The sequence below is a fragment of the Tasmannia lanceolata genome, unplaced genomic scaffold, assembly GCF_043159265.1.
Source record: "Tasmannia lanceolata isolate RefF3 unplaced genomic scaffold, GAP_Taslan_0.1 ptg000044l, whole genome shotgun sequence".
Taxonomy (NCBI): Eukaryota; Viridiplantae; Streptophyta; class Magnoliopsida; order Canellales; family Winteraceae; genus Tasmannia; species Tasmannia lanceolata.
The window spans coordinates 21,910,630-21,924,311 of record NW_027518721.1 but is presented as its reverse complement, the minus strand read 5'-3'; the positions used below and the strand labels follow the sequence as shown (position 1 = coordinate 21,924,311).

Below are 13,682 nucleotides of genomic sequence, written 5' to 3'. Positions count from 1 at the left end.
ATACAATATTAGAGAAGAACAAATCAAAGAGCAATCCTAACATTCTTATTACTAATCAAGTAGTTGAAAATCTGCCATTCAAAAAAAAAATCATGTAGCTGAAAATAGAGAAGAACTAATTCGAGGAGAATGTTTCACTGCTTACTACTAATCTATTATTAATAGATATATTTAAAACTTAATTTGGGGATTTAAAACTGGTAGTTGGACATGGAACATATTTGTAGTCGGTGGGACTGCTTTGACTTGGAGATCAGTTGATAATGGAATGGTAGTTCAGTTTCTCTCTCTCATGTCTTTGTTTATTTCTAGGATAAGATCACGATTTGCAATTGAAAGTCTCTCTCTCTCTCTTTCTCTCTCTCCAACTTCAATTGAAGATATGGTGGTGCCGAAGGTGGGCTCATTTAGATACAATTTTGTGGAAAAGAGTAGAGAGAGACTCCTCTCTCAAAAGGAGAGCGTTCTCGAGATCCGAGTCGACTCGTTGGATGAGAACTCAGAATCAAAATGCCTTTGTTTTCGAAGACCATGGGGCGGGATTGTGAATTTCTCAAAACGTCTGCCAGAATTAGCCATCAAAGGATGGGAATTCGGACGTTCTGATCGTCGCAAGGTTATATTTTCTGCCAAGATGGGTTTGGCGCTCGCTCTTATATCCCTATTGATCTTCTACAAAGAACCATCAAAGGATCTGAGCCTTTATTCCGTATGGGCGATTCTCACCGTCGTCCTCATCTTTGAATTCAGCATTGGTATGTGTGAAACAACCAGTTACTCCAAAAGCTTAAGCTATTAGAGTTCGTTCGTGTTATTAATTCAATCATTTATACTTCACTATTCCCCTCATGTCTGGCCCTTCCATTTTTTGTTGGCTTAATATCAAGAAATTGTTGGGTTTTGAGCCCAAGACTTGAAGCGGGGCAATAGCTCTCATACCTTGTGAAACAACCAATTACTCCAAAAGCTTAAGCTATTAGAATTCGTGCTATTAATTTAATCATTTATTTATACTTAGTATGAAATATCAGTTCCTTTCTTGAATTAATTTTCTCAATTTACATCGATTTTAATTTTTATTAAATATTTTCAATTAAAGATTAATTCTGTTAACCGAATTGAAATGTAAATCAAATAAACTTCCATGATTTAATAAAAAGCATTGATACTATCACGTGAAAGTTACAATAATTAACAACATCCTTGCATGAAATATAGTTGGAAAAAGCTAGTGGACTAGCAAATCTGTTCTTTATATGGTGAACTCGGAGACATTGGATTGTAGCAAAAGAAAAAAAAGAAGAAGTGGGTCCACAGAATTGGGTGATCTAAACAAACCATTTGTTGGGCCCCACGTAGATAACCATGCCTTAAAAATCTTCTGATTAGAGTGATCCTAATCCCTCTATATGTGGAGATTTAAAATGGACGGCCTCAATTAGAGCCTATTACCCTATTAGGCACTACAAGAAATTTGAGTTTTGCCTGGATAAGATATGCAGGCCCTTATGGGATGTCAGTTTGACCGATAAGATCATCTTAACTGAAAGTTTTTTGGTCCATTGGGCATCCATGGTGGGCCCATTATTTAATAGAACATTGGCTGGCATTCCTACATTAGGATCATGGACTTCTTGATTATTTTACCTCTTCATTTATATTGAATCTTTGAAACATCGAGTGTGTTTTTGTCCATATATAATCCATGAAGTTGGTGTCTTATATATGTTCAGTATCCGATCAGATAATGAGGTGGATCTGAGCAGATTTTTCATTAAGTCATGTGAATCTGTAAAAGAGGAACATAATAGGGATGAATAAGGGGAAATTCTGATGGAAGACATTTGGAAATCATGCATATATAGAGATTTAATCATGTGCTGTTAACTTATCAACTTCTCCAAAAGCTTAAGCTATTGGAGAAAGGCAATATTTATCTTTTATACTTTAACGCTCCTCCGCACGTGTAGCCCACTTAGCAAACACGTGGCACATGTGGTCCCACTTTGGGCCGACCATTGCATGCGGATTTTTGCTTTTTGCTATCCGGGAGGTTTGAACTCGAGACCTTTAGCTCTGATACCATATTAACTTACCAACTTCTTCAAAAGCTTAAGCTATTGGAGAAAGGTGTTATTTATCTTTTATACTTTTAACATGTGCTACCTATGTGAATTTTAGATATATTTTTTATACTTACAGGAAGTCCTGTGTATTAGAGAAGCATTAAATTCATCATAGAAACAAAATTTATTGCATGTTCTCAGGCTTCGGTTCATGCCTTATCAGTAGACTTTTATTTTGGATGATTGATTCATTTGGAAAGCCAAAAATTCTGTTGTGTTGTGGTATTATTTTCCAATAACAAGTCTAGAAATTGGTCAAAGGATACAAATTTTAAGTATATATCTTGTTATGAGGAAAAGAATTCAGAATCAGTACGTGTTGATGGAGCACATAAGCACTGCACTTATATAGGCGGATCCGCTAGCTAAAGGCTTATCACCAGAGCTCTTTAAAAAAGCATGTAGCACGCACGAGGATGATTGGTTTTTTTTTTTGACAGCCTATGATAGTGGCAATTTGTATTAGGTATTCAAATATACTAGTGTAATCACATTTTAATTTATTGATCCTAACATTATGGTTATTTTTTGTTACTCCATTTGATTTTGTGTAGATAATATGAATTGTAATAAGAATCAGAATGTCTAATTGACTTATTTGAACCATGTTTACGTTTTTTGTATATCCATGTTGATAAGCTTGCTAATAATATAATTATGGAGTAGGTTGATTAGGTAAGCTAATAGTTACTTAATTTTATTAATAACTTTACTAAACATAAGATTGTGTATTGATGACTAACTTTTGTCACCTAAAGTTATCTTTATGTTGGGCCTGAAGATCTTTACAGTAGAAGAGAATGTTATGATCGATCCCCTACTTTATTTATACCTTAGATCGTTGTGAGACTTTGTGATATTAAATTATGGGGAAATGTTATCTGCACGACTGTATTTTGATGAGGGCACTCCACACTTTATGCAAAGTACGGTATGGGTCGCATCATAGGATGATCCAAACCGTCCATTAGATGGGCCACAGCCTAAATAGCTTGTGTCCCAAAAATCATTTCCATAAGTTGATCCTAACCATCCGATCTATATAGGGTTAGGATCAACCCTCTAACATTCAGATCAGAGGGTTAAGATCAACTTATGGAAATAATTTTTGGGACACAAGCTATTTAGGCTGTGGCCCATCTAATGGACGGTTTGGATCATCCTATGATGAGGGCCATACCGTACTTTTAATAAAGTGAGGAGTGCCCTCATCAAAATACAGTAGTGCTGATAACATTTTCCTAAATTAATAGTTTCAACAAGTTTAATCTAATCACCCCCTTTTACCATAAACAAACACTTATAATCCCGAGATTTAAACTAATCCAATGATTTAAACTGCATCCAAAAACATATAAATCCTTTCTCTTTGGTATCCCACCCATCGGACACGTGTACGATCGAGACTAGATAAATAAAGGAATCAAAGACAAAGCAAAACCAAACGCAATAAAAAGAAGATAACTCTCTCTCCTTTTCCAACTTGTTTTTAATCCACTCTCTCTTCATCCCAATCAATTATTCATTGATTTGGGTTTTGCTCTTTTTTTCTTTTAAACTAAGATTTCGTTCTTGTATTGTCGATTTTTCGATATGGTGTTGGCTAAGGTGGGTTCGTTTAGATACAATTTTGCAGAAAGGAGTAAAGAGAGGCTCCTTTCTCAGAAAGAGAGCGTTCTCGACTTCCGATTTGACTCATTGGATGAGAATCAAGGATCGAAATATCCTTATTTTAAGAGAATCTCTGATGGGTTTGTGAAATCATCTAAATTTGTGCAAGAATTAGTTGTTAAAGGATGGGAATTTGGACGTTCTGACCCTCGCAAGGTTATATTTTCTGCTAAGATGGGCTTGGCTCTCACTCTCATATCTCTTTTGATCTTCTTGAAAGAACCCTTAAGGGGTTTGAGCCGTTATTCCGTCTGGGCAATCCTTACCGTTGTCACCGTGTTTGAATTCAGCATAGGTATGAAAGAAAACCCAGTTCATGTTTTGTGTTTATAATTATGGTGTTTATGGGGTTGTTGTAATTTAGTTATTATGTTGTTGTGTGTATGTGTTTAAGGGTTATGAGTGTTAGTTACTGATTATGTGCGATGTATGATGTGGGCAATCATTTGTGCTTGTATTTAAGAAGTTATATCTTAGTGGAAAAGAAACTTTGTTTTGAGGAGAGTCATGGTTATGTTAGGATCACTTTCCTTTTTTTAGAAGATTTTAATTAAGCTTGATTTCTATTTTCTTATTTCCTATTCTGCTGATCCATATTTCCTATTTTGATATCCCTATTTTCTATAAAATGTAGATGCCGTATGGCTTTTTGAGCAAGGAATAATCAAATTTAGTGCAGTTTGCATCTTGGAGGTCGAGTTTCCTCGAATTAACTCATTCTTTCCCTTTTTTCTATCTTCTTCTTCCCTATTTTCTTTTCTGATTGAACGGTGTTCTATCAGGTTCCTCTCGAATTGTACCGTTAGGAGGTATGTTACGGTCGTGAGTGGGGGCCTGCCTAGGTATGGGACTAGGTTAGGTGGGACCCAGCCTGGTATGGGACAGGTTTATAGGGCCTTGCCTAACGCAGCTCTGGAGCTTTTGGTGTATTGGTAAGGTACCTAACATTTGGTATCATAGCAGTTACTATCATGGACGGGGCGACCTGTGGAAAGGCTACCTGGAAAAAGGCCAGAGTGAAAGAACTCATAGAGGGCTACCGGGGATAGTGGATGCGAAAGTGTGTGGTGGAATGTTACGATCCTAAGTGGGGGTTCCTCCGATGTATGGGACTAGGTGGGACCCAGCCTAGTATGGGACAGGTTTAAAGGGCATTGCCTAATGTGTTCCGTCAGCTCTGGAGCTTTTGGCGTATTGGTTAGCTAACATATGGTTGCCTCTAATCAACCTTTTTCTCTTTCTTTTTCCATCTTTTTCCTTGTTTATTTGTGTTACGGCCAATTAGGCATGTAACTGTTACTTTTCCGAATTATGTTGGGAACTGTTTTGTTCAGTAAATGTATTTGTATGCCAAGGTGACTAGGATTAATTTGATGATATGGTGAATCTGTCAACACCCATTTTTACATCTACGTGTGATACATAATAATTACGTACATGTTATGGTGTATATGTAGTTACAAAGTAGTTATTATTATTATAAGATACAAAAAAAAATGTAGTTATTATAAGATTATGCATTTTAGATGTGTGGGTGTTGGTTACTTATCGTGTGTCATGAAAGTGGGTAAATGGGTTAGTGAAGTGGCACACTTTTGTGCTGGTATTTAAGGAGTTGTATGTAGAGAATTTGCATACAAAGGCTTCATTAGCCAACCCCAACTAGTTTGGGACAAAGGCTTTGTTGAGTTGAGTTGAGTTATGTAGAGAATTTGCAATTAAAACAGGAACTCATGTTTTATGAGAGTTATGGTTCCTCTCAAATTGAACCGTTAGGAGGTCTGGTTGTCTTGAATCAACCTTTCTTGACCTCTTTTCTATCTTTTGTTTTGTTTATTTGTGTTACGGCCAATTAGGCACATAACATCGTGAGTACTGAAATCCATATTTTCATGGCCTATACAGAATCGACTCTCATTGTCATCTGTCAACACTCATTTTTTTTATCACCGTACTTAAATCCATATTTTCATGGCCTATATAGAATTAGACTCTAATTGTCATCTGCCAACACCCATTTTTGTATCTCCATGAGTACTGAAATCCATATTTTCATGGCCCTTGTAGAATCAAATCTCATTGTCCATTTGGGTATTTTTTTTATCTGTAGGTGCAACCTTTAGCAAAGGATTCAATCGAGGTTTAGGCACATTATTTGCAGGAGGGCTTGCTCTCGGCATCGCAGAATTGTCCATATTGGCCGGAGATTATGAGGAACTAATTATCGTTATCAGCATCTTCATCGCAGGTCTATTGTTGTCTCACCACTTCTTGTTTAATCTATACATGTAGAAGAGAATTATTTATATATATTTTGTTAGTGATTTTGCATTTTTAAAATCATGTATATTACATGTTTTAGTGTTTTGGAAAATGTTTTATCAAAAGCGTTTGGGAAAAAGAAAATGTTTTCTTGGAAATATTTGCTTTTACAAAAGGATGTAGAAGTGTAGTTGAAAAGATAGTCCCGTACCGGATGAGAGAAAAGAAAGAGAAGGGCTTATAAAGCACTACCTTTTCTAACTCTTATTGATTGCACATTGGGTTGGACCCGCGGGACGGTGCAACGCACCGTTCGCACACGCGCGCGCGCGGCGTGGGCAATGGGCTATAGGGCGCATAGTGGCGCTTTATTGGCGCTTTTTTAGGCGCACTTTGCACTTCGCACGTACGCAACGTCGCGAGGAGCGATTGGAGCCTTTAATTTTTCCAGATTTGATCTGCACCATTGGATCAAGATGAAGGTGGACCGGTCGGATCGGTGGGTCAAATGGTTCGCAGGCCCATCAAGCCGAATGGTTCAGTTGGGTTGGGCTTCGGTTCGGGCCTAACGGTCGGCCCAACGGGCCCATGACTCCAACGGTCAAAGGGTGTGATCAAATGGGTTGTGTCCCTTCCCCCAACGGTCATGTGCCAAGGGGGTGCGATCCACACCATAGATGGTTGATCTAACGATGACTGGGTTGGAGAGAGTTTACTCAAACCAACAGTTACCTCTAGAATCGATCAGGACCATTCAATATCAATGGGTGCGATCTAACGGTCAGATTTCAAACATTCTGGAAAGGTGCCCTGTAGAGGTGTTTTTCACACTGAAAAGACACCAGATGGTCTATAAAAATGTGCAAACTTCAGTCATTTTATATAGAAAACGAATTGGCAATTCTAACAGACTTTACACTCTCTTCTACACTCCTACAAAATCCCCAAGTATTTCTATATACTGTTTTTCTTTTGTTTACTGTTCTAGATACTGTTTTTCTGCAGAAACATTATCTAGAAATTTCTCTAAGGCTTGAAATTTCGGAAGGGCATTTCGGGTTTGATTCCGCTAGTGCTACGCGTCATCAAACATTAGTTGGGCTTCCCTACTAGGCTTCATTGTATCTTGGAGGCAATTCGCGGATCCCCTTTGCACACTACTAGTGGGGGCGAATCTTGTCTTAAGGAAAGTGATATCACGCCTTGAAGCAACAAGTTTCTGTTTTTATCAACAACAGTACCCTCAAAATTTTCCAACAATCTTAAGACAAGATTTTCTACTGTTGTTTCAATGGCACTTTATTCAGTTCGTCAAATGACCCAAGACTTTGTCAAACTCGAACGTTTCGACAAAGGAAATTTCAAGCGCTGGCAGAAGAAGTTGCGCTTCATTTTGACATCACTCAAAGTGGTCCGGGTTCTCACTACTATAAAGCCCGCAGCAATGAAAATGAAACTTTGGCGGAGGCTCGTGCAAGGATGAAGTGGGAACAGGATGACTACATTTGCAAAGGGCACATCCTAAATGCTATGTCAGATACACTATTTGACATATATCAAGGTATGGGATCAGCAAGTGAAATCTGGAATGCACTTGAAGCCAAATACTTGGCGGAAGATGCCAGTAGCAAGAAATTCACTGTGAGTCAATTTTTAAATTTTAAAATGGTAGATGATAAGTCTGTTATTGATCAATTACATGAAATACAACATGTAATTAATCAAATTCATTTGCAAGGCATCATTCTTGATGATATTCCTTCATTGTCCCTTCAATTATTGACAAACTTCCACCAACTTGGAAAGACTATAGAAAAAGTCTAAAACACAAGAAAGAGGATATGTCTATTGAAGACTTGGCTCAATGCCTCAGGATTGAGGAAGAGTCAAGAATCAGAGACAAGAAAGAAAATGAAATTGTATCCTCTAAGATCCATTTGGTGGAAAATGTCAAGAATTCGAACCAACAAGGAAAAGGCAATTGGAAGAGAAACAAACACCCTGAAAAGAAGACTAATAAGAATAAGAAAAGAAAGGGTGCTTGTTTCAACTGTGGCAAATCAGGCCATTACAAGAGTGAGTGCCGACTTCTTAAGGATAAGAAGTCAGGTGCACCAACAGACAAAGAAAAGTTTGTCGCCATGATTTCAGAGGCAAATATGCTTGAAGATGGCAATGATTGGTGGATTGACTCTGGTGCGACGATGCATGTCTGTAAAGACAGGAACCTGTTTTCAACTTATGAAACTGTTGAAGATGGAAGCGTGTTATACATGGGAAATTCGTCGACAGCAGAAGTCAAAGGGAAGGGCAAGGTGGAACTTGAGTTCACATCCGGCAAGCGACTCACTCTAACCGGTGTCTACCATGTACCAGAAGTTAGAAAGAACTTAGTGTCTGGAAGCATTCTCAACAAGAATGGCTTCAAACTTGTATTTGAATCTGACAAGTTCATTCTTTCTAAGGGGGGTACTTTTGTTGGGAAGGGATATATGTATGAAGGGATGTTCAAACTTAATATGAATAAAGTGAATGTCTTTGCTTATGTTTTGGATTCTTCTTTATCTTTATGGCATAATCGTTTATGACATGTAAATACTAGGAAAATGAATGATATGGTTAAGTTAACCTTAATTCCTAAATATGAAAATGACTTAGTAGATAGATGTAAAACATGCATGCAAACCAAGATAATCACTAAGTCATTCCCTAAAGTAGATAGAACTTCTAACTTGTTAGATTTAATACATAGTGATGTATGTGACATACATAGTATTCCCACAAAGGGAGGTAAAAAGTATTTTGTTACATTTATTGATGATTATTCTAAGTACTGTTATGTTTATCTACTTAGTCATAAAGATGAGGTTTTAGAAAAATTTAAGATTTATAAAACTGAAGTCGAAAACCAATGTATAACAAGCATTAAATGTCTCAGATCAGATAGAGGTGGTGAATATCACTTTCCTCATTTCTGTGAATCAGTAGGCATAGTCCATGAAACTTCTGCCCCTTATACACCACAACAAAATGGTGTAGCAGAAAGGAAGAATAGGACACTTACTGAAACGATTAATGCTATGCTTGTTAATTCTGGTTTAAATAAGAGCTTTTAGGGTGAAGCCTTACTTACGGCTTGTCACATTTTAAATAGGGTACCTAGTAAGAAATCTAATATAACCCCTTATGAATTGTGGAAGAAAAGAAAACCAAACTTAAGTTACCTTAAAGTTTGGGGTTGTAGATCTATAGTTAAAGTCCCTAAACCTAAGTTAAGGAAATTAGGTGAAAAGGGTATTGAGTGTATCTTTTTGGGATATGCTAGTCACAGTAAGGCCTATAGGTTCTTAGTTATAGAACCTAATGATTTCATAGATGTCAATACCATAATTGAATCTAGAGATGCCTTTTTCTATGAAAATAGGTTCACTTCAATTCCTAAAGAAATTGAACCTACAACTTCTATAGATCATCCTTTAGAATCACAAACAGAAGTTGGTGAACCTAGTGTACAACCTAGTAAAATAAGAAGAAGTTCAAGAGATAGAAGGGATAGGAGTTTTGGCCCTGACTTTGTAACCTACCTGGTAGAAGGGACAAGAGAAAAACTCCAAGGTTCTGTCTTGTTAAACTTAAGCATAGAAAGTGACCCTCAAACCTATGAAGAAGCCATAAAGTCACAAGATACTGCTTTTTGAAAAGAAGCAATTAATGACGAAATAGATTCTATCATGGGTAATAAAACTTGGATTTTGGTTGATCTACCACCTGGGTCTAAACCTATAGGATGTAAATGGATCTTCAAGAAGAAGATCAAAGTAGATGGGACCATAGAAAAGTTTAAGGCAAGGTTAGTTGCCAAAGGGTTTACTCAAAAACCCGGTATTGATTACTTTGACACATATGCACCAGTTGCTAGGATATCTACCATTAGAGTGTTGATTGCTCTTGCTTCCATATACAAACTTCACATTCACCAGATGGATGTTAAAACCGCATTCTTAAATGGTGAACTTGATGAAGAAGTGTATATGGAACAACTTGAGGGATTTATTCTGCCAGGCCAAGAGCATAAAGTATGTAAGCTTATCAAATCTTTGTATGGGCTTAAGCAAGCCCCTAAACAATGGCATGAAAGATTTGATAAAGTCTTAGTGTCAAATGGTTATAAGATACATGAGTCAGATAAATGTATATACAGGAAATTTAAGGGTGGCAAAGGTGTTGTTATTTGTTTATATGTTGATGACATGTTAATTTTTAGTACCGATATTGAAAGCATTCAAAGTACTAAATCATATCTTTCTCAAAACTTTGATATGAAAGATATGGGTGAAGCTGATGTGATTTTGGGTATTAGAATCATAAGACAGGATAATGGTCTTATTCTAACACAATCACATTATATTGAGAAAGTTCTCAAAAAGTTTAACCATTTTGAATGTTCACCCATTTCAACACCTTTTGACCCAAATATAAAGTTGTATCTTAATACTGGCAGGACTATCTCTCAACTAGGGTATGCTAGTGTAATTGGTAATCTTATGTATGCTATGACTTGTACTAGGCCTGACATAGCATATGCTGTAGGTAAACTTAGTAGGTTTACCAGTAATCCTAGTTTTTCTCATTGGAATGCAGTCTATAGAGTTTTAAAATATTTAAAGAAAACTATAGACTATGGTTTATGTTATAGTGGGTATCCAACTATAATAGAAGGATACTCTGATGCTAGTTGGATAACTGAGCGTATAGACCATTTATCAACCAGTGGGTGGATTTTCACCCTTGGTGGGGGAGCAGTCTCCTGGGCCTCTAAGAAACAGACATGCATAACAACTTCAACTATGGAAGCAGAGTTTATAGCTCTGGCAGCATGCTGTAAAGAGGCGGAATGGCTTCGGAATTTGTTATTAGAAATTCCGTTATGGTCTAAACCAATGCCATCGATTTATGTCCATTGTGATAGTCAGGCCACACTATCTAGGGCATATAATCATGTTTATAATAGTAAGTCCAGACATATAGGACTTAGACATAGTGCTATAAGAGAGTTACTTACTAATGGAGTAGTAACTATTGATTTTGTGAGATCGAGCCAAAACTTGGCCGATCCATTCACTAAAGCTCTTGCAAGAGATCTGGTGAGTAAAACATCATTAGGGATGAGGTTAAAGCCATTAACCAATAGTCACCAATGATGGAACCTCAACTCAACACTTGAATAAACATCAAGTCTTGAGTTCAATGAGTCCAAGTACATCATATGGAGTGATTGCAAGCACTATAATTTGTATTATTTGCCATCCCAAGGTAAAGTGCTTGGTACCTGTAATGTTTAAAAGGAGAAAGCTGGGTATTTAAACTCTTAATAGGCTTATAACATAGAGTTTGAGTGTTTTAGTTACAGGGGCACTCTTGATAAGCCTACCTATGTGAGTGTGGGAGTGGTGCCGCTTCCTATGAGACCTAGCTAGTCTCTAGAGCGCTCATGAAACCAAGATATAGACACAAGGCCAGTACATGTGTCGATTTTAGAAATTGCCCAAAGAGGTGAAATCTTGTGTGTGAGACGTATCCGGTTAACCAAATAGAATAGCTAGTTCAAAGATACGTCTACTATGCAATTCTGGTTAACTTTGATATGTCCTCACTAAGTGAAGGTTCAAATCGAGAGATACCTTCATCTATGCATAAGATTTCCAAGCCTGATGAGAAAATTTTCTTTGATTTTGAAAATGGTGGGGGATTGTTAGTGATTTTGCATTTTCAAAATCATGTATATTACATGTTTTAGTGTTTTGGAAAATGTTTTATCAAAAGCGTTTGGGAAAAAGAAAATGTTTTCTTGGAAATATTTGCTTTTACAAAAGGATGTAGAAGTGTAGTTGAAAAGATAGTCCCGTACCGGATGAGAGAAAAGAAAGAGAAGGGCTTATAAAGCACTACCTTTTCTAACTCTTGTTGATTGCACATTGGGTTGAACCCATGGTTGGACCCGCGGGACGGTGCAACGCAACGTTCGCACACGCGCGCGCGCGGCGTGGGCAATGGGCTATAGGGCGCATAGTGGCGCTTTATTGGCGCTTTTTTAGGCGCACTTTGCACTTCGCACGTACGCAACGTCGCGAGGAGCGATTGGAGCCTTTAATTTTTCCAGATTTGATCTGCACCATTGGATCAAGATGAAGGTGGACCGGTCGGATGTGTGGGTCAAATGGTTCGCAGGCCCATCAAGCCGAATGGTTCAGTTGGGTTGAGCTTCGGTTCGGGCCTAACGGTGGGCCCGTTTCGGTTCGGGCCTAACGGTCGGCCCAACGGGCCCATGACTCCAACGGTCAAAGGGTGTGATCAAATGGGTTGTGTCCCTTCCCCCAACGGTCATGTGCCAAGGGGGTGCGATCCACACCATAGATGGTTGATCTAACGATGACTGGGTTGGAGAGAGGTTTTACTCAAACCAACAGTCACCTCTAGAATCAACCAGGACCATTCAATATCAATGGGTGCGATCTAACGGTCAGATTTCAAACATTCTGGAAAGGTGCCTTGTAGAGGTGTTTTTCACACTGAAAAGACACCAGATGGTCTATAAAAATGTGCAAACTTCAGTCATTTTATATAGAAAACGAATTGGCAATTCTGACAGACTTTACACTCTCTTCTACACTCCTACAAAATCCCCAAGTATTTCTATATACTGTTTTTCTTTTGTTTACTGTTCTAGATACTGTTTTTCTGCAGAAACATTATCTAGAAATTTCTCTAAGGCTTGAAATTTCGGAAGGGCATTTCGGGTTTGATTCCACTAGTGCTACGCGTCATCAAACATTAGTAGGGCTTCCCTACTAGGCTTCATTGTATCTTGGAGGCAATTCGCGTATCCCCTTTGCACACTACTAGTGGGGGCGAATTTTGTCTTAAGGAAAGTGATATCACGCCTTGAAGCAACAAGTTTCTGTTTTTATCAACAACAGTACCCTCAAAATTTTCCAACATATTTTTCCATCCTAGATGGATGACTGACTAACTGTTGTGGCTGTTAGGTTTTTTGGCGACCTTTATAAAATTGTACCCTACAATGAAGCCATATGAGTATGGTTTTCGTGTCTTCTTGCTGACATACTGTTTCATATTGGTATCTGGGAATCGTACAAGGGAATTTATCCACACGGCAGTAACCCGGTTCTGGCTTATAGCTCTTGGTGCCGGTGTTGGCTTGGCTGTAAACATTTGCATCTATCCCATCTGGGCGGGCGAGGATCTGCACAACCTAGTGGTGAAAAATTTCATGGGCGTTGCTACCTCGCTCGAAGGTTTAATTACTTAGTTGTTTAATTGTCTATCCCATCTATTAGGAATTTTCATGTGCTTAAATGACTTACTATTTCCATGGGTTTTTTTTGTAGGCTGTGTCAATGGGTACCTTCAATGCGTTGAATATGAGAGAGTCCCCTCAAAGATTCTTACATACCAAGCTTCTGATGATCCTCTGTACAGTGGCTACAGGTCCGCGGTGGAATCTACAAGCCAAGAGGAAACTCTGGTACGTTTTTATTCCATGTGGGCCAATTATCTGTCCTAATTTGTTTGTTAAAGTTGAGTTCATTCATTTACCATTCA

The 13,682-nt window shown here is 38.0% G+C and overlaps 1 protein-coding gene across 3 annotated transcripts in view; it reads left to right on the top strand.

Moving 5' to 3' along the window:
• Positions 1-341: 341 nt before the first annotated feature.
• LOC143863607 (aluminum-activated malate transporter 9-like) overlaps positions 342-13,682 on the top strand; it is a 36,295-nt gene continuing 22,954 nt past the window's right edge. The window contains exons 1-4 of one of the 3 annotated variants that reach the window (XM_077374324.1): positions 342-755; positions 5,908-6,045; positions 13,106-13,375; positions 13,469-13,605. In XM_077374324.1, the coding sequence (XP_077230439.1) occupies positions 383-755; positions 5,908-6,045; positions 13,106-13,375; positions 13,469-13,605 (918 nt within the window). In that variant the 5' untranslated portion in view covers positions 342-382. Of the gene's footprint in view, positions 756-3,596; positions 4,093-5,907; positions 6,046-13,105; positions 13,376-13,468; positions 13,606-13,682 lie in introns of those variants that run through there. The other 2 variants (XM_077374325.1, XM_077374326.1) reach the window with 2 other exon arrangements.